The 23753-nt window shown below is 53.4% G+C and overlaps 5 protein-coding genes across 5 annotated transcripts; 2 read left to right on the forward strand and 3 right to left on the reverse strand.

Annotated features, from left to right (window-relative positions):
* Positions 1-4182: 4182 nt before the first annotated feature.
* On the reverse strand, positions 4183-5202 carry J4E84_006581 (uncharacterized protein; the record flags this gene model as incomplete). The annotated part of the gene is made up of 2 exons (XM_049389170.1): positions 4183-5095; positions 5162-5202. The coding sequence occupies 2 exons, from the start codon at positions 5200-5202 to the stop codon at positions 4183-4185; spliced, it is 954 nt and encodes a 317-aa protein (XP_049242879.1).
* A 1325-nt stretch (positions 5203-6527) lies between these two features.
* Positions 6528-7989, forward strand: J4E84_006582 (uncharacterized protein; the record flags this gene model as incomplete). Its single annotated transcript, XM_049389171.1, has 2 exons — positions 6528-6865; positions 6999-7989. 2 exons carry the CDS (start codon positions 6528-6530, stop codon positions 7987-7989), a joined length of 1329 nt encoding a protein of 442 aa, XP_049242880.1.
* Positions 7990-8421: 432 nt separating this feature from the next.
* J4E84_006583 (uncharacterized protein) lies at positions 8422-11371 on the reverse strand (the record flags this gene model as incomplete). The annotated part of the gene is made up of 4 exons (XM_049389172.1): positions 8422-8661; positions 8714-8910; positions 8972-11017; positions 11065-11371. 4 exons carry the CDS (start codon positions 11369-11371, stop codon positions 8422-8424), a joined length of 2790 nt encoding a protein of 929 aa, XP_049242881.1.
* A 254-nt stretch (positions 11372-11625) lies between these two features.
* Positions 11626-12645, reverse strand: J4E84_006584 (uncharacterized protein; the record flags this gene model as incomplete). Its single annotated transcript, XM_049389173.1, has 1 exon — positions 11626-12645. One exon carries the CDS (start codon positions 12643-12645, stop codon positions 11626-11628), a length of 1020 nt encoding a protein of 339 aa, XP_049242882.1.
* A 604-nt stretch (positions 12646-13249) lies between these two features.
* On the forward strand, positions 13250-20720 carry J4E84_006585 (uncharacterized protein; the record flags this gene model as incomplete). Its single annotated transcript, XM_049389174.1, has 3 exons — positions 13250-13316; positions 13528-14462; positions 14511-20720. 3 exons carry the CDS (start codon positions 13250-13252, stop codon positions 20718-20720), a joined length of 7212 nt encoding a protein of 2403 aa, XP_049242883.1.
* Positions 20721-23753: the final 3033 nt, after the last annotated feature.

Genomic DNA, 23753 nt, shown 5'->3' on the forward strand with positions numbered 1-23753 from the left:
TGGGCGGACGTGGGGAGGACCCGGAAGCTGATGATTGCGGAGCTGTTGCTGTTAAAGCCGCGGCGATGGCAGTGACGCGCTTGATCCATGCCCCTTTCGGGTACACTAATGACGATATCGATAACGACGGAGATCTGAGGGTACATGGACAAACAAACCTCTTACATCTCATCTCGTATGCGCACATGGGAGCATTTCAATCTTCTGTCCAACTATGCTTTGGCGCGGCTGTTGAGGCTCTGGGTGCGACAACATGGTTGATGATGTACTGTGCATCGTGCCGCAGATCTGTCATCAGCCATTGACACCCGCCGCATGCATGCCGCTCACATTGCGATGTCATCGTGTCCGTCCTCCTCGACAAGCTCGCATTTTGGGCTAGTGAGCAACATTCTGTTGAAAATGCTTGCGAATAGAGGGTGTGTGGATGCCCAAGGTTGTTACATATCACCTACTTCCAGCGCTTACATCACGACTACCGACAACCGTCTGGCTTAGTCTACTTCCCTCTGTCGGCTCCTCATCCTTCGTTTACAAATTATCATCGCGAGATCACTCAACGTCCGCGCCGCCGCCGCCGCCGCTGGCCCTCTATCTCGCCAATTCTACCCAACAGCTTTGCGGCGCAGCTAGCTGCCATTGGGTTCTTTCTATTATCAGACATCTGTTCCTTCTCTAACTTCTCTAGCGCCTACCCGATTGATGTAGATACCGGCTAAAGTATCCCAGGCTGACACTATGAAAAGGGTTGGGGCTGAAACCTTGCGGTCAGCCTTTGCACATGCTTTGGCCGCCCCTTCGTCGTACACTCGCCGGTTCCTTCGCTTCAGTCATATCTTTTATCGTTATCATCACGCCCATCTTTTTTGTTACGTTTGCGCGGCCAAACAAACAACAAAGGTCTCGTTCTCCAGCTACAGCATGCACGCGCATTGAGTTGCCAGCGCTGCGACGAGTTGCGGTCACCCCACGCGACGATTGTGGGGTATCTACCCGTGGGCTTCTCCAGACGGCTACCGTTTGTGGAGACACGCCGGGGTTTCTCTGTGTGCGCACGCGAGCCTTGACCAGCAAGAAGAACGGAAGTGTGCACCAACACCGTAACATCGATGCTAGGTGCCATCGCCATTGGCCACATACTTCAACAGTGTTTCAATCAACTCGCCGTCAGCCTCTGTTAACGGTCTTCTAGCCGGCTCTACCACACTTCCAAGGTCTTTGCCGGCCAGCTTCAGCGCTGTCAAGATATAGCAACGGCACTCTCCGCAGAGAGCAAAACGCTACCGCCATCGCGGAACATTCCTCGTATCGCAGCCATTGCGTCCCGTGGTGGGTATCGGAGGCTACCAATAATAGTCATTTTGTTGCTATTGTCGTGCCACACACGAGCAGCCACCAGGAGGCCAAAAGACGCCACCGCCTAACCTCTTGAGAAACGCCCGCATCCCTTTGCAAATCACCTGCAATGTCTCGCACCTGCCCCTGGTAAGGCAAAGCCTAATGTCGACTTTTGTTCCCTCTCTCCACACTATACGGAGTTGCCAGTTCTATCACAGGCGAGACTAGTTCACCCAAACTCTCATCTGTCTCTGACAGTAGCAAGATTACGACAGCAAGATTTGCTGAGAGTATGCGCCTTCAAAGATCAAGACCGAGGATACTGGTCTGTGATTGCTCGAGGTTAACATGTGAGACGGAACACGGGGCTTACTTCCTCGCCCACGCGACAACGACCCGCGCGGGATGAGCCATCCTGCTGGTACCTGACCGTACAACTGGGCCTTGATATCACATCCGTGCCTCAACATCACTGCCCAAGCAGACCAGGGCATCTAGCTGAAAGCTCGTCAGCCAGGCCACGCCATCTTGGAGACAGGAAGAGTGAGACTGAACGACCCAGCGATTGAGCCTTACTCGACTACCGTAGCAGGTGCATACCCTTAGCGTGGATAGATGTGATGCCAAAATTGGAAACATGGTTGGCTAGCACGGTCTCTACATGACGTCCCATTCCCCGAAATGGAAAACGCTGGTATGTCCGCCTTTCCATACCCCAACACACAGACCGTGGCCCCATCGATCCCAAACCTAGCAGACGCTCAACCCAACCAAGCCGTTCAGGGCTAGCTGTCTATCGGCGCAGCCAACAGGACGTCGCGGCAACATACTACTCACTTGATGGTTTTACGCCATTTCGCCCGTTTACTCGACCCTCACTGGCTCTCTGGCTTCCGATATCCAGCATTCCTCAACCCGCTCGCCGTGAGACCTTCGTTGTCAATCTTTACTGCGGCCAAGGGGCACTGTCTGAACAGTGGCTTGTTCATCCTTCCTACAAGGCTCACTGGGGCTTGCATCCATTCCCTCTCAACCCACATCTGTGTTACCGATGGTCATTTTGCCACCCCACGTCCTCGCTGGCTCTCATGTATATCAAAAGCTGCTCTGTCGGACGCTGTTCAAATGCCACTTCCGCCCTTCAGATGACACACGCCCCAGTCGCATACAACTCATTGTTCTCCTGACTATAATCGTACCTTGTCAACAAAACGCATTCGGAGTATTGTCTGAGCCGATACATCATCACAATACACATCACAAACCATGAGTCGGGCTCCACGGCGCTTGGCCAAGTCTAGTAGGTCAGGCCCAGTCGCAATCTCGCCCAATAATGGTATGTTCGCTCCCAGCAGCCGGGCACGCACATATACTGAACTACTTAGCACAAACAACACCGAGCCGCCCGTCTGCACCACCATGCCCGTACCATCACTCAATACTTCAACTCGAATTCGTGCCTAACGCACTTGAAGATATGCACCCCATGGATCGCTTCATCGCGGCGCCGTCATCACATCACCATGTGGCGTTCACGGAGGCTTTCAAAGTTGGCACTGCTGCTTCGGATGGATGTACTTGCACCTCAACCACAGCCGTCACCTTGGAATTATCGTCGTAGATGGTTATGGTGGATGTTGATATATTGCACGCACCCCACCAAGAACAAGTTTTGTTGAAGGTCAGGCGTCGACCTTTGAAGAATGTGGCGTTGGTCAAGCTCGGAAGCAGAACTCCACGGCGTTAGTGATGTGATATTATACAGGGAATGTTTAGAGGCGTGCTTTGATTGATTTGTATCTCGAATAGAAATAAAACACTCTCTCGTTCAATGACATGAACTTGCACAAAATCCGTCCTAACCTAAAAATCAGGCATTGAGCTCTCCAGGGCTACTGTCGGTCGTGTAGCGTGAAACCCCTCTCTCACATGCCGTCTTACTTTTCACCGACCCACAATGTCTTGGCTTCGCGATGTTTTGCTTTTGCCAAAGTGCTACAATCCACGACCGTTTCGCCACCTACCTAGTCGGGGATCTCCGCCACGTGACAAGGCTTGGCAAAGCGACCTTTTGCTTTCAAGAAATGCCGTCTTCAACGGACTTGCAAAGTTGCCCCAAGAGGTAGTATCCGCGCGTCATCATGCCAAGGCTATCTGTCAGGCCTGCCCTCTTATTCCAGCAGCGATCAACAGTGCCAAGGTTCTCTGAACCTTCCCATTGCGGGAACAGCGATGTCTTGCTCTCAGGATTTTGATGTCTTCGATGGATTTCCAAAGATGCCCGATGCGGGAACAGCGAGCTCTTGCTTTCGAGAAGTGTCGTCTTCAACGGATATCTGTACGTGCCTGATGTGGTATCAGTGAAGTCTTGCTTTCACAGAAGTGCCATTGACAACGTTTATCTGTATTGCTGGAGTGGAAGCTGGACTTCTACTTTGCTGTCGGGACCATGCCGCCCACCAGCATCGCCCAAAATGCCGCAGGGACAGTCTTCGGACACTCTAGAGGCCTATATCCTATCTACTAATCTATCGCAGATACACTTCCAAGCACAGATCTTGCTTCATTGCGACGCACCTCGCGGGACGTCCAAGCCCATTGACATGTAGAAGGGATTTGAAATGCGATAGGGTTTTCCACGAAGAGCTGCACATTAGCTGACTGTCTTCTTTGTGTACTTCTATCCATCCACATCGCTGTTATCAGATCTCATAAAAAAGCGACGCATTACTGCTTAATATGACAACTGATTGCGATGCTTCAATGAACCATGCAATCTACATTCACAGTGTAGCACAATGTATATATGTTTGGGGTATCTCATGATCGACCAAAACCAACACATTATTCCTGCGTCCCTCTCTTGGCAGCCATCATCTCACGATACTTGTCAATCATCTTCTGACGCTCCTCGCCCAACTCCTCCCTTTTCCTCAAGCTACCAGCCAGTTTGGGGACATTTCCGACTTTGGCGCCTGCACCATTCTTGACCTTGAAGATCTCTCTCGGTACCTTGTCGAACGTTGGCGGCGCATGAACGATGTCGTGCAAGCCCTTCCGTTCCTCTCTCTTCTTCTTGAGAGCTTCCCACTCGTCTTCGCTGCCATTGTCCACCTCGCCCGCCAGCTTCCTGCGTTTGCTCTTCTTCGCGTTCTTCTTCTTGCCGTTGACCGTTCGTGTAGTGTCGAGATCAGCCGTCTTGTCCTCCCACATGGCATCCAGCTCGTCTTGCTCCTCTTCTGCCAGTTCCGCCGCCTCCATCTCCTTCTCTCGTATCCGCGCTTCTTCTTCCCTCCATCCCTTTTGTAGACGCTTGAGGTGCCGCTCGTGCTTGGTGACTCTGTGATCACTGACACCTGCGACCTTTTTGCCGGACTTAGTGATGCCTGACATGGGCAATGCTGCGTCAACTCGCGCGCGGAACTCGTGCATCGACTCTCCAGGTTGTATCTTCAGCGCGGTAGTCGGTTGCACCTGCTCTTCGCTCTTGTTGTTTGCATCGTCCTTCTCTACTGCCTCAGCTGCGGCTTGCTTCTTCTGCTTCTTGGTTTTCACTGTGCCGTCGTCGAGCGCTGAGCGCTTCTTTGGTCCGCCCTTGGAGAAGGCCATGAGCCGCTGGAAGGCCTTGGGTGTGTCATCTGCGCCATAACCTTCGACTTGGTTTACTTTGCGCTTTTTGCCTTTGGTAGCTGTGCTAAAGGTGCGCGCTTTGCCGACGGCGAGGGGAGCGGCGTGGACGTTGGGCGGAAGGTTGAACCTGTTGGCGACGGGTCAGATCACGGTCTCTAAGTGATTAGGCTTGCGAAAATACGAAATGACGTACTGGGTATCATCCTCCTCCACGCGTCTGTGTTTGTGAGGCATATCGGGTATTGGCTGGCTGTCTATTCGATACCGAGTCCCGACGGTAATCAGTCGATGGCTGTCGCAAAAAGTTACGGAGTCGCGACAGGGATTATCGGGCAAGTGGGGATCGGATATCTTGGCATTATCCGCACGTGTCGCTCGGCTTCACCCCGCCATTTTCACTTGCGGAGGTGCTACAAGACACAAAGAAAACATACACGGCCTGCCGAGGCGGTGCTTGCGTTGCTTAGAACTTCCGGCTTACCGCCTCATCTGCAAGCTTTCAAGTGTGGCGCAGGCCCAGAACAGAACGACCGAAAACCTACAACGTACGCTGGAACCAATCACGGCAGTCGTGTGGCCGTTTTCAATGAGCTCAGCGAGAGACGCGCAGCGTGCAACCCGTCAATCCTGGAAACACGACGCTATCGAGACTAAATGCATTGTTTCGCAATCAAGGCAAAAATGATGCCCCATTGTGACAGTTTTCGGACCGAAGCCATCACCACTACGCGTCCGGGCAGGTGCAACGTGGATGCGTCGTCTATCGCTACCAGTCCACGCCGCATTCAAATAAACCACTGAGTGCGCAAGCTCAGCAACGTGCCCGTCTAAAGCACAACCTTTCTGATCATCTGCTCCGACTTTCACCAGACCGAGTCGTTAGCATCTGCCGTTGAGTGTCGGTCATCCTCTCACTCGCAACCAATCACCATCGCCAGCCGTGTTGCGTGCCCGAACTCGCTCTCCAGGCCGTGCACCAGTTCTCGAACGCTGCTGGGCGCTGCGGCTGTCTCGAGGGCTTGCATGCTGATAGCCCGCACTTTATCTTCGTGGGTTGAATTCGTTTCACGGGTGGGCTGGCCGATCGCACTCTGTCTCGCAATAAGTAGCCTCCGACCCAGATTGCTCTTGACAACTCCAAGTCCTTCGCCTTCAATCCATCGACACCCGGAATCTTGAGAGGCTCTACCAAGGAACTGGACCCTGCGTTTTGCGCGACTTTCTGGATCCTGCACTGAACCGCGGAGGTGCATCGCGCCAGTCTAGCCTCCTCCGAACCCAAGGACGGGACAATAGCCAGTCTGGATCACCGGTACAAAGCTCGTGGCGTTTTGGAGCGACTGTCGAAGAGGAAGGTGTGTTTAGCCAGCGAACGCCTTGGTTTTGAGGTGCAAACTCGCCCAGGCGAGCAAAGACGACCTTCAACATCTCAATTCTTTCATCGCATCCCCCATCGTTGAACAAGTGCGCTGCATATATCGATGTCGCTTGCCCCACCTCTCAGGGTCCAGCAAGTTAATCGTGCAAGATCCTTGCCTGCGATTGGCTCGTGCCTGAAGATGGCTACCGAAACCCCCTCCACCCAACCTCTTCTACGCATCTCTTCCGACTCGGAATCTTCTTTCGATGCAAAAGCACCTCATGTTTCCTTGCGCGAGCTAGAAGATGGCAACGGCTCCATCTTTGCTTCGGACGAGGAGGAGATAGTATCGCGACCTGGGTTCTGGCGCCGGCTAAGAATGAGCATTCGAAGACGGAATGCAAAGTTGCGGGTCGACGAGGACTGTGGACGTGTGAGGCTACCGGATGAAAAGACGCAGTCGAAGAAGTATCGAGTGAAGAGGAAATATGCAGCTAAAGCCTGTGTTATAATACCGCTGCTGGTATTCATCTTCTTGTAAGTGCCTGTCAGACCTTAGCTTCCGCGCCTTCCGGCGGCAACCCTCTCATTCGACAGTCCCCTGCCCTACATGCAGCTGTCATCCTGTGATGATTTGGAGAAAGAAGAATAAGTATACTGACTCTATTAGTGGTGTTCTTCACATCGTCAACGTATTTCTCGGCTACGTGCCTACCTTTCTGGATGATTATGTAGTCTCGTCGTTCGACTCGAGTGTGTTAGACAAGGCGCAGCTCTTAGATATAACACGCGACGTAACTCCGGTCCCTTGCCACTCGCACAACGACTACTGGCGCCGAGTACCGTTGTACGACGCCCTGCGCTGGGGTTGCACAGGCGTCGAAGCAGATGTTTGGCTCTTCGATGAGGAGCTGTACGTTGGTCACAGCACCAACGCCCTGACGCAAGATGGCACCTTTACGTCCATGTACGTTGACCCATTGGTCAAGATGCTAGACCATAAGAACGAACTCGGAGACTTCTCCACTTCATCCAATGTCAAGAACGGCATCTTTGACACCGAGCCTGCGCAGACTTTGGTCCTACTAGTCGACTTCAAGAACAACGGCCACGACATCTTCCCCGTCGTATCGCAACAACTCAACGCACTCCGCGAAAAGGGCTACCTCACCTACTTCAACGGCAACACCACCATCGAGGGCGCCATCACTGTCGTCGCAACCGGCAACGCCCCCTTCGACCTCATCACCGCAAACTCAACCTACCGCGACATCTTCTTCGACGCTCCCTTGGACAAGCTCGATGAAGGCTCAGTCACCACTCGCGGCGGCCAAGGCACAGTCGGCACAACACCCTCGTCCCACTTCGACAGCACAAACTCATACTACGCATCCGTCAACTTTGGCCACTCAATCGGCACACTTTGGTTCGGTCGCATCACCGAAGCTCAACGCCTTAAGATCCGCGCTCAGATCCAAAGTGCGAAGGAAAGGGGACTGAAGTCGCGCTACTGGAGTGCGCCTAAGTTTCCCATTGGACTGAGGAACAGGGTGTGGAAGATGCTGGTTGAGGAGGATGTGGGGTATTTGAATGGCGATGATCTGCAGGGTATGACAAGGTTGGATTGGGGGGTTAAGAGACACTGGGGTTTGATCGGTTGATTGAGACCACTGACCCTTAAGAAGAGTGGAGGAGAGACGAAGATACGATTTTACGTGGCATGTATGGCGTTCTAATGGAGTTTGTACTTGTGGGGGACCTAGCATTACAGTTCTAGGTGGCATTAGTTGAAGATACCCGATAGATGAGATTACAATCAACCATCTTTCTCATATCCCCAAGTTGTCATCGTCATGCAGCACGTTATTTCACGGCGACCGTTCGTCATCAGCGTATCGACCTGGATGAACGGGAACAGTGTGATCAGAAAGTCATATATACATAATCTCAATCCAATAAGACCAATAAGGGAGTAGCGAAGTCATCGTCATCAACATCAACAAAGAAGCTTCTTTTCCGCTTCACGAAACGCCAACAGCGCCATACAGTCTATACCCAACACGAAGGCCGTCGTCATCCAGTCATCCCTACATCTAGAACATACTCCAGCCCTTCTTCCTCCGGTCATCCCTATCATCTCGGCGGCCCATCATGCGCTTCTCTCTTTGCTCGAGTTGGCGCAGACCCTCCATCTCCTTGAGTACGTGTTCGAGGAGGTCCTTGCGACGCACGACATCGAGGTGGCGTTTGATCTTGGGGTCTTCTTTGGCAAAGCGGTCGATTTCTTCTTGGGAGAGGCCGCGGCCTAGACGGGCGTCGAGTTCACGTGGGAACTAGAGGGTGTTAGTGAAAGTTGTGTGAGTAAGGAGAGGGGTAGTGGCTTACGATGTAGTAGAACTTGCTTAGCAGCTCAGCGTCAAGGAAGAGATCGGCAGTTGTTGTAAGCTTGTCTGCGACGGCGTCGAGGAAGACTTCTGGGCAGTGGTATTTGTTCTTCTTGCTGGCGCATTGCTTGCTCTTGATGGCGAGGAGGCGTAGTTTGAGCACGTCGATACGGTCGCGGAGGAAGACAGCTTCCCGGCCTACAGCATTGTTAGTGTTGAATTCGGGTGAGCAAGATCTGCATAAGAGAATTGGACTTACCCTTAGCAAGGAGTGCAGAGCTGAAGCCGCCGGCACCGCCAACTCCGTCACCTTCAAGAACGACTTGTCCGCTTCGTACGCGGTCAATGAACGACATTACGTCCCTGACTCGCTTGCGGCCACCAACTTGTTCTTCAAGCTGCTTTACGGCAGCCTCGACGACCTTCAGCTCGTCCTTGAGCACAGCTGTGACATTTTCCCGACCCTTTGCCCATTCGTTGTCCTCGACTTCGATGCGGTATTTGTAGGGCTTGATGCAGATCTCCAACTCATCGGAGATGTCGTAGGAAAGGTCTTTGAGGATGGAGGTGGAAGCGTCGGTAATGGCTTGTCGGGCGAAGGGGTGGGCGGCGAAGCGAGAGTTGGTGATGAGGCGGTCGATGTGTGCTTGGAGCGCACTTGCGACAACGTTGGTAGCTAGACGTCCGACACCCAGTTTCGTAAGTGCAGCACTGGAGCTGTCGAGCTTGATCTGCCATATTTGATCTTCGCCGTCGATATCAGCTTTGGCAAGGTTCGTAAGAGGGTCGGTCTCAGGGAAGGGAACACTGAGGTCATCGAAAGGTCTGTTCCAGTAGCGCTGTGCAAGCAGATTGAGTACCTGCTGGTCGAGCTCGTGCTTGAGTAAGTCACGAACTTGTTGGCGACCGAACTGCTCGGTAAAGCCACGGAAGGAGTGCTTGAAACCATCTAATGATTCCGCAAGGTATGACTCTGCGCTGATAGGTCGCTCGTTGTATTGGACCTTGTATTCGTATCGGGCATCTTCAAGCTCCCTTTGGATAGCCTCGCTTGTCGTCTTAAGGCTGCCGGCCATTGTCTGCTCGAGCACATGCATGAGCTTCTTCTTGAGGTTCTGCGTTCCGACGGCGAGCTCTGATCCTTCTGAAAACTCAGGATGCGAAGAGAAGTACGCCTTTTCGTTCTTTGTAATCGCATTGGTGATGTTGCCGTTGCCGCGGCTAAAGAGCTTCGAGCCACCAGCACCGGGTGGTACCCGGCACACAACACCGACGTATCCCAGACGCAGAGCATACTTCTGGTCGCTGAGAAGGCTGGCACCGCGTTCGGCATCCACAAGGTCCATCTTTGTAATGACACCAATAGTCCTCTCGCCTCGAGGGTCCATACGTCGGGACGCTCGCAGCGCGGTGCTGTTGGCCAGATCCACGTCGGCGGCAGAGATGGCGAGGATGACATTGGGTGCCTTGATGTATTTCTCGCAAAGCTGCGAAATCTTTTCCTTCAGCTGCGGGGGCTGGTCTCGGCCAACGACCTGGATGTAGCCGGGCAGGTCTATCAGGGAGAGATCGGGGACGTTTGGCGAGTAGATGCGCAGTTGGATAGGGTCATCGGAGACGCAATCGCTCGCTGGCACAGCCAGGTTCAGGTCTGTCAACGTCTTCTGCACCTGACTGAAATCTGTGACCTTTCCCAAGCCGAGAGCAGGGAACTCGCAGTACTCTGCATGTGCATCTGGTGTGTTGACGAGTGTGAGCTCAATGGGTCGCCGCGTAACCATGTTGTGTCCTTTCGGCAGGAACTCGTGGCCCACGATGGCTTCCAAGACCGAACTCTTTCCAGACGATTGCGAGCCGATGACAACAATGGAGGGCAACGTGAGCGAATCGGACTGTCCAACAGTCTGCAGAAGCCCGCGTATCTCAATCATCTTCTTGGTGAGCATCATCATCTGCTCGTCTCGTGCGATCTTCTCCGCCTGTGGTCTGTCTTCGTCGTCTTCCTGGGCATATCCGAACGCCGCCGCTGTTGATGCACCGGCAGCAGCAGATCCAGCACCGCTCTGCTTGGGTTCTTCTGGGCCTCTGCCGCCACCGTTCCTGCCACCACCACCAGATTCGTCCTTGGCGAGTAGGCGCTGTAGCCATTCCGGGTATTGCACGCCCTCGAACTCGTCCTTGGTCGACTTGAAGCCCTTTTCTAGCTGGTCGAAGAAGCCATTTGCCGTGCTGAGTGCGCCGCCCGCAAATTCGGTCGCGCCGTCTTTGGTTCGGTGGAAGAGGTCGAGTGCGAATGTTCCCGCCTCTGTTTGGTATTAGCTTGGGTTGATATAGTAGAATGCATATACATACGGCCAGCTTGGTACTGGATATATGAGACGCCTGCAACGACAGCCCCTCCGGCAGCGGCGCCTACAGTCGCAAACTTGCCGACCAGCTTCGGTATGACGCGCGCAAAGGAGATGGAGCGTGTGGCGGGGATGTTGTGCAGCGAGTAGCTACCCAGCGGCCATGGTCGTCGCTTCACCAGGCGTAGGCCGGCTTGGTTGCGGAGGAGGCCACCGGCGGGCAGCGAGTGCGTCGTGTAGAAGCGCGGAGTGAGCAGCGGTGAGCGGCGTGCGATGGTGGAAAGGCGGCCCGCGACGAGCCTGCCGCTCATATTGACGACAAAGAGACCACGACAGGTCGGTGGTAGGGCATAGGGTCAGGTAGGGGACGTGGGTGCGCGGCTGGACGAGCGTTCAGGTGCGGCTATGCACGTCACCCATCGACTTTTGGGACGCCGGGTGCTTGGGCCTTCAACACGCCGCGTGGGGCTGCGAGTCGCTCGACGAACAACATCGAGACACGACATCTAATGAGTTCTGCGTTCCCATTCATCTACGTGGTCTCGGGTATCTTCGAATTCTAGCTTCACTTCAAACACAAAATTGCCCTTTCCCCAAATGCATCCAATAGCGACCCTTCTTCCTTGATCATGTCTCTCAACCAATTCCTCGAGCCTTCAACTTCCCTGCTGGCGAACTTGATCAGGACGAAGCCTCTCACGTTCGCAGCACTCCATATCAGCCCATCGACCTTTTCTCTCTGCTGCCTCTCATACCGCCTCTGCTCATGCGCTTGGAGCTCTGGCTGCACCGCGTCGCCCCAGTTCCTCCCACCAATACGCGGTAGTGCCTCGAACTCATCCAAGAAGAACTTTGACAGTGACGAAAAGATGGGGCCACGAACGATCAAGGTGCCGAAGACAGAATAGCTATCCATACGTGATGAAAGTTGCAGCCCCGTCTTGCCATGCTTGTCTAGAATGAGGTTGTCCCGTAGAAGCAGTCTCCTTTTGCCCGCATCGTCTACGGTCCAGACCTCGTTGCGGCTCTTGTATTCGTAAATGTCCCAATTCTCTCCCCGTGCGGAACGGCCGCTCGTGACCCAGTCGCAAACACACAGATTACCTTGCTCTTTCTCCAAGTGATAGATCTGGGACTGAGAAAAGGCTGTGTTGGCAAAAGGCTGCACTGGATCGGGGAGATAGACTATGGCAGAATTGTTCTTGAGATGTATGTTCATATGCTGTCGTGAGACTAGCTCTGGAGTAGGGGTCTTGAAGATCTTGGTCGACCCTTGCGTCAACAGTACCAGCCGTGAACTGCAGTCTAGTCTAACTTCCAGGTCTATGCTGTCTCCAGCTACGATGCCTCCACCATAGGTCAACAGAAACACTGTATGGATGAGACAGGGGGTGACTGCTGCTGTGGCGTCCTCTGCTTCTCTGCCATAATTGGGTGGTGCTAGGGGATCTGGGGCGACTAGCTTGAGTGGGTATTGATATGACACGGTTCGAAGGACAGGCGTATCCGGAGGAAGGATTTCGAGGATTATGGATCCATGGCCAGGTTTTGATGCTGATGTACCGAAGGGAGAGATGAAGGACATGTCGGAGTGCTATTGGTGCTTGTTGCAAAAGATCATCTTTTACTAAGGTCGGCCCTGAACATGTGTGTTGATTTGCCTAGGGTCTGTGCGGGGATGCATTCAAATCTTGGGTAGCACCAGTATGTGCGCCTGAAAGAGCAGCGGCTTCCTCTGGACGACGGGACGGCGACTATCAGATAAGTGAGTGCACTTGCCTGCGTGCCTGCCTCTTCGATTAGCGCGAGCGCGGACCAATCCGCCAAGGCGCGACGCGGGGCAGGTTTCTTCCTCTCTTAGTCACTTTTCTGCAGCTCCCAACCCCACCTAAACGCTGCCAAAGTATCTACCGATTCGACAACTTTTGCACGCGTTCGAAACTCGACATCGACAACTTCTGCAAACTACTCCAAGCGCGCGCTGGGAATTTTTGGTATCCTGGATACACCGTCTCCTGCGCCCAGAAGTGATCCACAACGGCTGCAGCCACTCACAGCGCGATCTTACCCAGCATCCTCCCGCAGTGCGCGTTCGAATCGCCGCATCACCACTTTTGACATGCATTAAGCGCGTATCATCGCAATCCCAATCACACTACCGGAGTTGAAAGGGGATGGGTGGTAGCAACATGGCGTCAGGTTTTGACAAGCTGTTGGAATTTTTGCTGTCAGAAATTGCACTTCGCGGCATTCAAGGTATGCATGACTCGTTGCGCATGTAGTCGTTACTTCCGTTCGCGCACTGGCCTTCGTCTGAGCGACTCGATACCTCTATTCCTCCATGAGCTGTAACACCAGACTGATTGGAAGGGGGAGTGTCGCGTTCGCTTCACCTTGATCGCTATTTTCCCTTTGCTTCAGCCTTTTCGTCATTTACTCCCTGGTCTCATTCACTGACATGTCCTAGGTGCTACTAGCGCAGACTTCCGTCACTTCGTTGAGAGTTTCTACAAACAAGGCGTCGATAACGGCGGACCCAAGTCTGATGATGGAGACAGCCGTCTTCCTTCGGCTGGGCTTGGCCGCACGTTCTATGAACGTCTGTGGCAATGGCTCACTGATCATCCTGATATCCGCATAGTCTACCAACAGGAAGTTCGTCAATACACTCTCTCAGAGTTCGAGGCGGCCGAGCTACACGAGACTGGTACCATCGGCGAGACACCCGCAACAGGTTCACTTCAAACTTCCGATAATCCCATCAAAGCAGCAGAGCAGCCTTCCAAATCTCTCTTTGCTTTGCGGGACTCTCTGCGCCAACACATCCTCGGAGATCAACATGACCCGCAAGACCTCTCCACTCGGTCGCCCGAAACTTCAACCCATCCAAAATTGTCACGACCGCGACGTAACCTGCCAGATGGACCGCATCGTACCACAGCAGTCTTCGACGATCCCAGCCCTGACATCACAGCCCCTCGTTTGTATGCGAGTCAGAGCAGGGTATGGCAGGCGTTGACCGGCCACGGTATCGACTTGAAGAAGGTCCCCGCCATGGAATTTGTCTTGCTCTCTCTCATTGCTGCCCGCGGATCGGCAGGCATCACACAGCCCGAACTGATCAACGTCAGTGGCCAGGATAAAAGGTCTGTTCCGCATAGGACGGATGAATTAGCTCGCAAGAACTACATCAGCAAGATTTCTGTACAATCCAACAAGATGCGCACCAGCCTCTGTATTCACAACAAATTCGTCTCTCAGAACACCTTCATCGAGTCTAGTGCCGTTGAGGACGTGTATCAGGAGGACGGTACGTTTGTGGTCCGGAACTTTGCTCAACTCCTGTACAACAAAGTTGGCCAGGGTGGCATCGTTCCCACGCGATCTATTAGGGAGAAGCTGGTAAGTGTACGGCCTTTATAATCGCGTGTCGCGTTCTAACATTACTAGGGTGTCCCAATGTCATCCTGGAACAAGCGCGCCACCCAGGGTGCAATTATCCGACTGGATCAAACAGGAATGATCAAGCGACGTAGAGTTCGTAAGAAGAAGTCTGCCGACGCTTGGATCACATGCATTCAGGTCATGCGCGCGCCACAGGACGAAGACGTCAGGAACCTTGGCTTCCGTCGAACAGCTCCTATCACGACGGATGCGAAGGGCGAGCTACGCGATGAGGATGTCGATGGCGACTCGTTGTTGAACGATCTCAATGACGACATGCCAGACGATCCAGATGCCAATGTCAGCGACCGAGCTAATGCTCAGCCTGCTCCTGATCAAGCTGTCAGCATTCCCCCGCAATGGACGCCTGACCGCTTTCTTCCGAACATAATCTTCAATGCTGCTGCACTGGCTGGTGCGCAGGGTTGGGACGCTGAGGTTTTACGCAACCGGATTGTCGGGCCCTTTTGGAGACGCCCCATTGAATCGTATTTCACCCGTGTGACCAATGACTGGGAGAAGACACAGCCTTTCCATCTGCGGCATTTGGCTGTCATACGGGATGCTGGTAATACCAAAGCCAAGAAGTTCGTTCACTACCTCTATCGCACGTACGAGAATTTCCAGAAAGCCGTCGATGACGAGATCGCTGTCTGGGAAGGTGTTTCGGTGCCAGGAAAATCTGCGAAGAGCTCTGCGAGCGAGGTGTCACTCAACGCGTGGGGTTTCCCAGCCGTCAGCGCCAAAGACTTAGTTCGAAAGACTGGTGCAGCAACACTATCTGAAGCTGGTCTGGCCATTGTGAAACCTCGCAAGAACGGCCCGCGTTGGGATAACGGTGTCGCAGAGCAGATCGGCTATCAGAAGCACTCGAGTTCAATGCTGAAACCTACAACATCGGATACAGCAGGTCGGTCCAAGAAACAGAAAGCCGTCAAAGTCAAGCCCGCCAGGGTACCAAAGGCTGCTAAAGCTTCTAAGACGCCTTCAACCATCTCACTCACTCCCGAACAGAAGACCAAGCTGGGACTGCATCGCCATGCTCGCCTAAGCAGACATGTTCAAAACCAAATTCTTGCTCATCGCGAAAAGACCGGTGATCCGTCAGCAATACCCGACAGCATTGAGCACGGTTCGGCAAAACGTCCACTAGCTCAGCCGTTAATGACAGCAGAAGAGCGGATAGCGAAGGGTATAGCACCAAAAGGGCGCATGCCAATGGGCGTGGAGAACGCAATTCGAGAAGAACGCGGTTTGCCTGTGGTGGTGAAGAAGGTGAAGAAACGGACGACGAAGTCGGCAACCGAGCCTACAGTCCTCAGCAACAAGCAACGGATAGCTATGGGTTGGTCGTGTCAGGGTCGGATACCAGACGATATCATTGATGGTCTACGCCAGGAGCGCAAGGACGGCATTCCTTTGGAAAACTCGAAGATCATTGCTATTTGGGACGCCGAGATGAAGGACAGGGCGAGGAGAAAGAAGGAAGAGGGCGCAGGATCCACCAAAAAGCAAGCTTCACCCTGCAGGGACAAAGATATCGACGTTTCTATGGAGAACCCCGAGGCTGACTATGTGCCTGGACCTACTCTCACGGAGCCGGGGACTGGTCATGTCTCGCCCGAGCCCGTTACCGGAAAGCGGAAGGCGAAGGACGTGGTCGCTACCCCAAGAACGTCGAAGAGACGCCTCACCAAAACTACAGTTTCACAGAGGTCAGAATCAAGGACTCTGGCATCGATGTCGCCCTCGCCCACTGATGTTGGAAGTCCGCCCGGAAACGCAGCTTCCCCTGTCCGTCCTGATGATCATTCGGGCCAGTCAACTACAGGGCACATTGCCCGGCCTTTGACGAAAACATACGTTCCGCTCGACGCCTCCAAACTGGACGCTCTTGCACGGGGTGTGGTTGATCAATACAACAAGCGATGCTCCCCGGGTCTGTTTCTCAACCCTCATATGAAGCAGAAGGTTGCGCGAGGTCGACCACGCAAGGCCTTGATGGCCACCTTCAAGCTACCACATCTAGCCGATCTCGACTGGTTTATAACAGAATTGGAGCAGGAGCAAGGCGCAAATCAAGCTGAATGTTCTCAAACACCCCAGTCTATGCAGACCAGTGTTACCCAGCGAGATGGAGCGACGACTCAACCACCACAAGACATTCTGGCCGAAACTGTACCAGAACCGCATATTGAGGCGCCACTCGCTCATCTGGAGACCATCCCGCAAAACTTGACCCCGGCTCAAACACGGTCACCCTCTCCAGTGCAACCGCAGTCACCGATCGAGATACAGACGCAAAAGGATGTTCTGAGCCATGGGGAGTCATCTGTCTCCGCTAGACAGTCGGTAGTACTTGATAGCGAGCCGTCACAAGACAGCAATGAAGTCAACAAAGAAGAAGCGACATCGTCTGTACCAGACGCAATGATCGTTAGAAGCAACGACGTTGTCCCCGGTATAACTACAGGCTCCGCCAATGCTGAAGAGCCTAGCGATGTTTCTCCCAAGCCGGCACGGAAACAACTGCCCCAGACAGTCGTACCAACACCTCGTATGGTGGGCGGCTGGGCCGCCATCAATGCAACCGAGCGCGCCCGTATGACACCGTATCAGAGCCCTTATGCCGCCAGCACAAGTCCGGTAGCCCAGTCGTCGCCAGCTCCCGTTCCCGAGGCCAATTCTGGTGCTCCTCCGCCTAATGCGGTTCACAGCGCTATCGTCGAGACCCCAGTACCGACTATCCCGGGCACCAAACCAAGGAAAGCACAACGTGGTGGCATTGCAGGAACCCAACGCACGTTGAGGCAGAACCTCATTCTCGAGATCATCAAGATGTGCGGCGGTGTTTTTCCAGGCGGCGGTGAAATGCCACGACCGTTTCTCACGCTTTGGGAAGAGCGGCACCCGAACATCCCGAAGCCTTCTCCTAGCACCATCACCGAGACGCTCAGGAACATGTCTGTAGACCCGAAGTTCGGATTGAAACATTGGAATTTTGCCTCGCAACACCAGAACATGCCAGGGACTGCCGTTCGCAGGATGTATACATGGGCACATCTGAACGAAAGGAGCCCGGAAGTCCTCAAGTTGGCGCATAACATGGCTCAATATTCCCAAGTCAAAGATTACAATGCCCGTAGGTCAGAGAAATCACTCCTGTATTACCCAAAGGAGATTCGTGATCTGATTGGCGAGGTCGTGTCGCACCAACCGATTGAGCCCGCTCCCAAGGACGAGAGCATTATCCTCAACCAATTGAATCCTGAACTCGAGAGGCAGATTACTGAAGCTAAGCTTCGAAAGCGTAGCGTGTGGTCGAAGCAGAAGAGGCTAGAAGCCAAAGCCCGCAAGGCTCAGAACGCTCAAGTAGAACAAGCGTCTTCTAAACAGCTCGCGGACGGCAGCGGCGCACCGCGCACGAAGCGGGCACGACTGGCTAGTTTGAACGACAAGAGCAAGAAGTTGCGTCGGGCTCCTTTGTATACCGCCAACATGGGAGCTTTCGACGAAGACTCCGACGATATGGCAGATGGTGAAGTTGCTGCTGCTACGGCCGCGAAGTCCGGGCCGATAACGCTCATTTGGACGCGTCCCATCGTTGCACCCGTTCCGGAACGTGAGCACCAGTCCGATGAGGAGCCGCCTGAGGACGATGAGAGCGATGAGGAAATGCCTGATCTGGTCACGCAACAGGCGCCCGGCAACGCTGTCAGTGAGCGCGACCTACCGCCCGTGGAACAGCCCGTCGTGGAGGATTCTACTGGAGGGGTGACAGCGGACGAACCTCATTCCACTGGAGCCGACAAGGTTGCTTCTTTGGCTTCTAGTGAGCAGGCTACAGACGGACCTGCTAGTGTGAAGAAGAGCAAGAAGCGTGTCCGGATTGCAGCTCCGCGCGACCAGTCCTCGAGGAAGAGGGTTCGGATTTCTCTAGCAACATCTACATCTGCACAAGATGCAGCAACCACCGTCCACTCCAGCACGGACGATGAAGCGCGGTCCGGCTCGGAGGGCGAAGATGAGCCTGAAGACAACGACGACGCTGTGCCGTCCAACGCGAAGAAGCCAAGGATGAGGAACTTTGGTGGACGGCAGCGAGGCAGGCCAGGCCCTACTCCCACTCTGCTGGAACGCCTTACTGGTCTGACAGGTGATCCAAACGATCCGATCTACCAACCTCCTCAGCGTGCACCGAGGCCTGGAAGAGCAGTGCAGACATGGCGCGAGCGCAAGAGGACACGTCTTAACCGGTTTAAAGAGGAACGACAGTATGCCCGGGCTGCTGATACGCTGGACGACTTCAAGAAGCTTTTCTACACCTTCGTTGTGGTCTCTTCGCTATCTGGGGATGATCAGCAAATCGATTGGTGCCTTTTCATGAACGTACATACTGGCGACAGGTTCTTCGACGTGGCCAAGGCCAAGAAGCTTTGGAGCTGGATGCAGATGCACATGGCTGAGCAAATCCGTGAGCTCACCACAACATTCCAGTCACTTTACTTGGAAGCGTATGAGGCCGGCAAAGTTGCTTCTATCGAGGATCCCGAGACACACGATTGGGCAGGCCTCATACAATGGGCTATGCGCAAGTGTGCCTATCCCGATCTTCCTCTTCCCGTCTTGAGGCAAGCACTGCAACAGTTCGATGTCGATGAGTCAAACTACGAGATTATGGATCGGGTATTGTGGTACAAAGCTGCAACGGCAGATCGGACAAGGACGATGCTTCAACTGCAACAGTCTTTCACCGCTCCTCTCCATCGATCGCGGAAGGCAACCTGGTCCTCCGACGACAAGCTTCTCAAGGCACGCTCATGGATCCGTGCAAACACGGCTACCCCACAAGCACTCTACAACGCAAATCTGGCTCACGAGAAGTTCAAGGATCTCGGCGAGACTGTACTTATCAATGTCGTAGGTGATCTCGTGGACAAGCAGCATATCAGGATGCGCAAGCTCAAGCGTCTCTTGCCCGGCCGTAACTACAACTTCACGCAAGCTCTAGCGAAGAAGTATACACGCCTGTTCCAGCTCGACGACTTCATGAACGCCGTGGCAGTTAAGAAAAAGATGGATGCTGCGTTTGCCGACGAGGATGCAGGGTTCTACAACATGTCGCGTTGCGAAGACGACGGTGCCTTTGCGGCTATTATGACTATGGTGAACGAGGGTATCGTCAAGCTTGTACCTCAGCTACCGCCTGTCAACAGCGACTTCGACGCCGCACTTCCGAAACTGTCTAAGTGGGGCTTCTGCGAAGGCGGTTATAACCACCGCGCGATTGACCGTGCTCGGTTGTTCTGGGATATCCACGTTGTGCCGACAGCAAGCTATAAGTTCGGCAACCCACTACAGCCGTTGACGACGCCCCCGTCACCCATGAATGATGCCGAACCTACGGTTTGGTCAGCCTTGCCCGAGCCGCCTCTGCCTGGCAAAAACGATGCTGGCGCGCTACTACCCATTTGGAGCAGTATCGACGGCCAATCTGTGACGTGGCCGTGGTGGTACCGGGTCTTGAACTTGGTGCTACAACCTTTGATCTTCTTGGCTGGTGCGACTGCTACCGACATCCACTCTCATTGTCCTGAACATACTACCGAGCTCTTCGAGGTTGAACATGTTCTAGACTGGCTCCAGTCCGTCAATGCAGTCAAGAAGACGATTGGTGGCGGCTACATTACCCTGCCAGGTTTCTGGGCTGCGTTTGGCGACCATCTGCGCGACACGGAAGGCGACTGGTTTGGCGAGCATGTCAAGCGCAAGGCGAAGAATCACGAGAAGCAGCGATGGCGCGTCGATTACAACTTGAGGCTCTCGACACTACAGGCGCGCAAGGCCGTAGGTACTGACGCGACTCCTGTCGATGGAGAATGCACTGCGAGTGTCCAAGATGTCGGCCCTCTGGAGACGAGTACTAGTCGCGAGATCCTCAAGAACCCGAAACAACAGTACCGGATCATGCACCGCGCCCTGAACTCTGAAAAGTCTCATGCAGAGGAGAACGGATCGGATCCTAGACCCGCTTCCCGCTCTGCGACCCCACAAATTGGGCAAGAGCCCGTTGCAGACCCGACGGCAAGCGGCTCACACACTCCCGCGGCAATCAACATGCCAAGTGAGGACGTGGAGATGGTGGATGCTGACGTGGACGCTGAAGGAGAGGAGGACATTGACGCCGAAGGAGAGATTGATGACGACATGTATTGAACATGTACGTACGGTACGGGTGGTGGATGATGCATATAAGGCGGTGTGTATGGGCGGTGAAGTTGCTTTTTTTCAAAAGTTTGTCCTTTTTACATGCATAGCGAGGCGCGTACTGTGGGATGATACCACGATCTGAGAAGAGAGGCGTCAATGCCAAAGATCCTGTACAACAGTCGGAAACGTATGAGTAATGCGCGATGCGGTAGTAGCAATAAGTCTTCGCAAACATGTTTTCCAAATGTGCAATGTGACGATGCGCAGCGCGAAATGTTTGATGGCTGGTCATGCAATGTTGCTAGCCTTCGGCGGGCAGGTGCCTCGATGATGAGGAGGGTTGCAGCTGCAGCCGCCATCGCACTTACCCGCGCGTGCAAACTTCAACGCGCGATCAAAGAGACAAACACCATCACCGCCTCGGAGAACACCGCATAGTCATCATGTGGGAGTTAAATACTGTTTAACCGTCTCCATGCTGCCTTTCTTTCTTAAACTCAAGACGTCCGTTCCTGTTGGGCGTTCATCCGCAAGCCCAGCAGGAGCGAACGCTTTCATCTTCGTATATACTTGACTCCATCTCACTCTTCATATATACACACAACCTTAAGCAATATGCTGCACCATCCCTCCCTAAGTCCAGGGATGCTGCGCAGTCTTGATCAACGTATGCATCTATATATAGCAGAACGAGGTTATTCCACCGTAGGATCTCGTGCATCGCGAACCTCCTCTCTGGTATGCAAACTTCTCTCATCTAACGAAACTTTGGCAACGAGCTCACTACTCTTAGGATAAAAGAAAGCAACTGCTAACTTGACTCGCGCTTGTCCAAAGTACATCGAGCCAAATTATTGCCGTATCCACAAAAGATGGTCGGCTGGTCTACTCGACGACGCGAGAACACTGAGGGACTTTCTCACCAGTTGGGGGTGGAGCGGAAGACCGAATGCCCAATATGCATTGCGGTGGAATGTCTATTTTGTATTGCCGCATGAGCACGACTTTTTCTTTCCGCTCCTAAACCGTCCATGGCGGACGTGCGAGACAGGTGGCAACGATCTCGTATATGACCAAAACCAGAAGAACCTTACGTGCTCGTCCCCTGGTTACAACTACATATTGTAAGTTCGATTGGGCTCTGAGTAACTCATGTTGCTAACTGATGGTAGATATATACTTACACCTTTGCAGCCATGTGGAGCTTTGGCTGAGCCTGGATGATCATGGTCAAGTGATTGCTGTCTTTTCGAGTCGACTCCTCGCTATATATACGTACTACGCATGGACACAGAGAGACCTGGGAAGATGCAATGATTGCATCAAAGCCAGCTACCTTGTCATGGGACTTCTGGTCGCGTTCGACAGAAGAAGATCATGACCCAGCTGCCGATAACGAGTGACAAAGAAGATAATACGCCCTTCGCTCAGACTGGGGATTGGCCGTGGTTGAGGCAAGCGGTGGCTGACGACAGCTCATGCTGAGAAGGATGACTCCGGAAACTAGGCGAGGAAAAAGAAAACGTCACCTGGACCTCTCGCGCAAGATGGACTACTGTGAGCCACGAACTTGTCGCATGCGCCTCAAGCTACGAATCCCGGCAGGACATACCAAAGCCACCCACTATTGACCATATACCGGGAAGAGGACTTGAAGTGTGTTCTTGCTCTAACTCTAGGAGACACCGGTATCCATATATCGACAACATGGCTCGAACGCTCCAATCGCAAGCCCAAAGGCAACGCTATCCGCGGTCGAGATTTCGTGCGTTCACTACGGATTCCGATCATGATTATACATACGGACACTTCATCTATATATATTTTAACGCGCCTGTTGTGCAGAGAGCGCATGCCACCGTCAACGCGAAATTCAACCTATAAACGGAGAAGTCAACCAAACGATATATAATTTTGTTCAGGCTGATTCTGTCTTGGGCAGTTTTCTTCATCACCATTGTAACAGTGTAGCGGTAGATGTCCTCACAAAGCCTCACATGCACATCTGCTTGGATTGTGTGCAGCCCTTCGCACATCTCGAAGAAAAGAGCAGGAATTGCTTATATACACGAGCAGAGCCCTGCTTCTATATCATTCCCCCTCCGGAAGCATGGGAGAAAGAGAGAAGCCACGGAACCTTTGCGGGAGGTCTTCAATGGCAGACGAATAGACTACTGTGTCCGAAGCCGAGCTTTCGCAGTTGCACATACGGACACTTCATCTATATATAGCCCAACGATCCAGTCGCGCTGGGGTTTCGACATGGCCACGCTAGAGATTATCCATACCAAGCCCGAGGACATCGCGATACGGTTTAGGCCACTGTGTACCAAAAGCTCATGGATGAGCCAAGATCAACGCGGCCTCAAATGTGTCAACGGAGAAGTGGAAAAGAACATATAACTGAAGAAGAAGAAGAAGAGCATAGATTACTTATATATAGGATAGCGTAGGCCACACCCCAGTGCAGAAAGGAGAAGTGGGACAGGCACTGGACCACTACATCGCCTAATGTTGTGCGCTTTGCCTGCCGCGAATGCCCTGCGCAACTTGTTTGCTTCGGTATACCTGGCATGAACTCAGCATGGAGAAGATCGTGCAACATTAACCACCGCAACCACGAGCAACTCACCGCCGAAATGGGTCGAAGACGTAATGCTTCCAAAGAAGACTGGGACTTAGAGCGGAGAAACGACGACAAAGACCTACATAGTGACGGACGTGGAGGCCACTTGTTACACCAAAGTCATGTTCAACTGCCCCTATGACCACGAAGAAGCCGCGAGCCAACGAAGAGAGCCGGTGACATTGTTCTGGCATACCTCGGATATGAAGTAACAGTATATACAGAGAGACTGGGCGCCTTTACTGAGCTGCCAGATGCCGGCCCAGCGACTTTCGACGAAGAACAGTCTGATGATGAACAGTCTGACGACGGACAGTCTAACGACGAACAGTCTAACGACGATTGCAGCATGTCGGCTTGGAATAACGAACGTACGGGAGATGTCTACCGGCCACACTAATATTCGCGTGTGA

This window comes from Alternaria hordeiaustralica, assembly GCF_023758085.1.
Source record: "Alternaria hordeiaustralica strain BMP 2776 chromosome Unknown scaffold_13, whole genome shotgun sequence".
In the NCBI taxonomy this organism is placed as follows: Eukaryota; Fungi; Ascomycota; class Dothideomycetes; order Pleosporales; family Pleosporaceae; genus Alternaria; species Alternaria hordeiaustralica.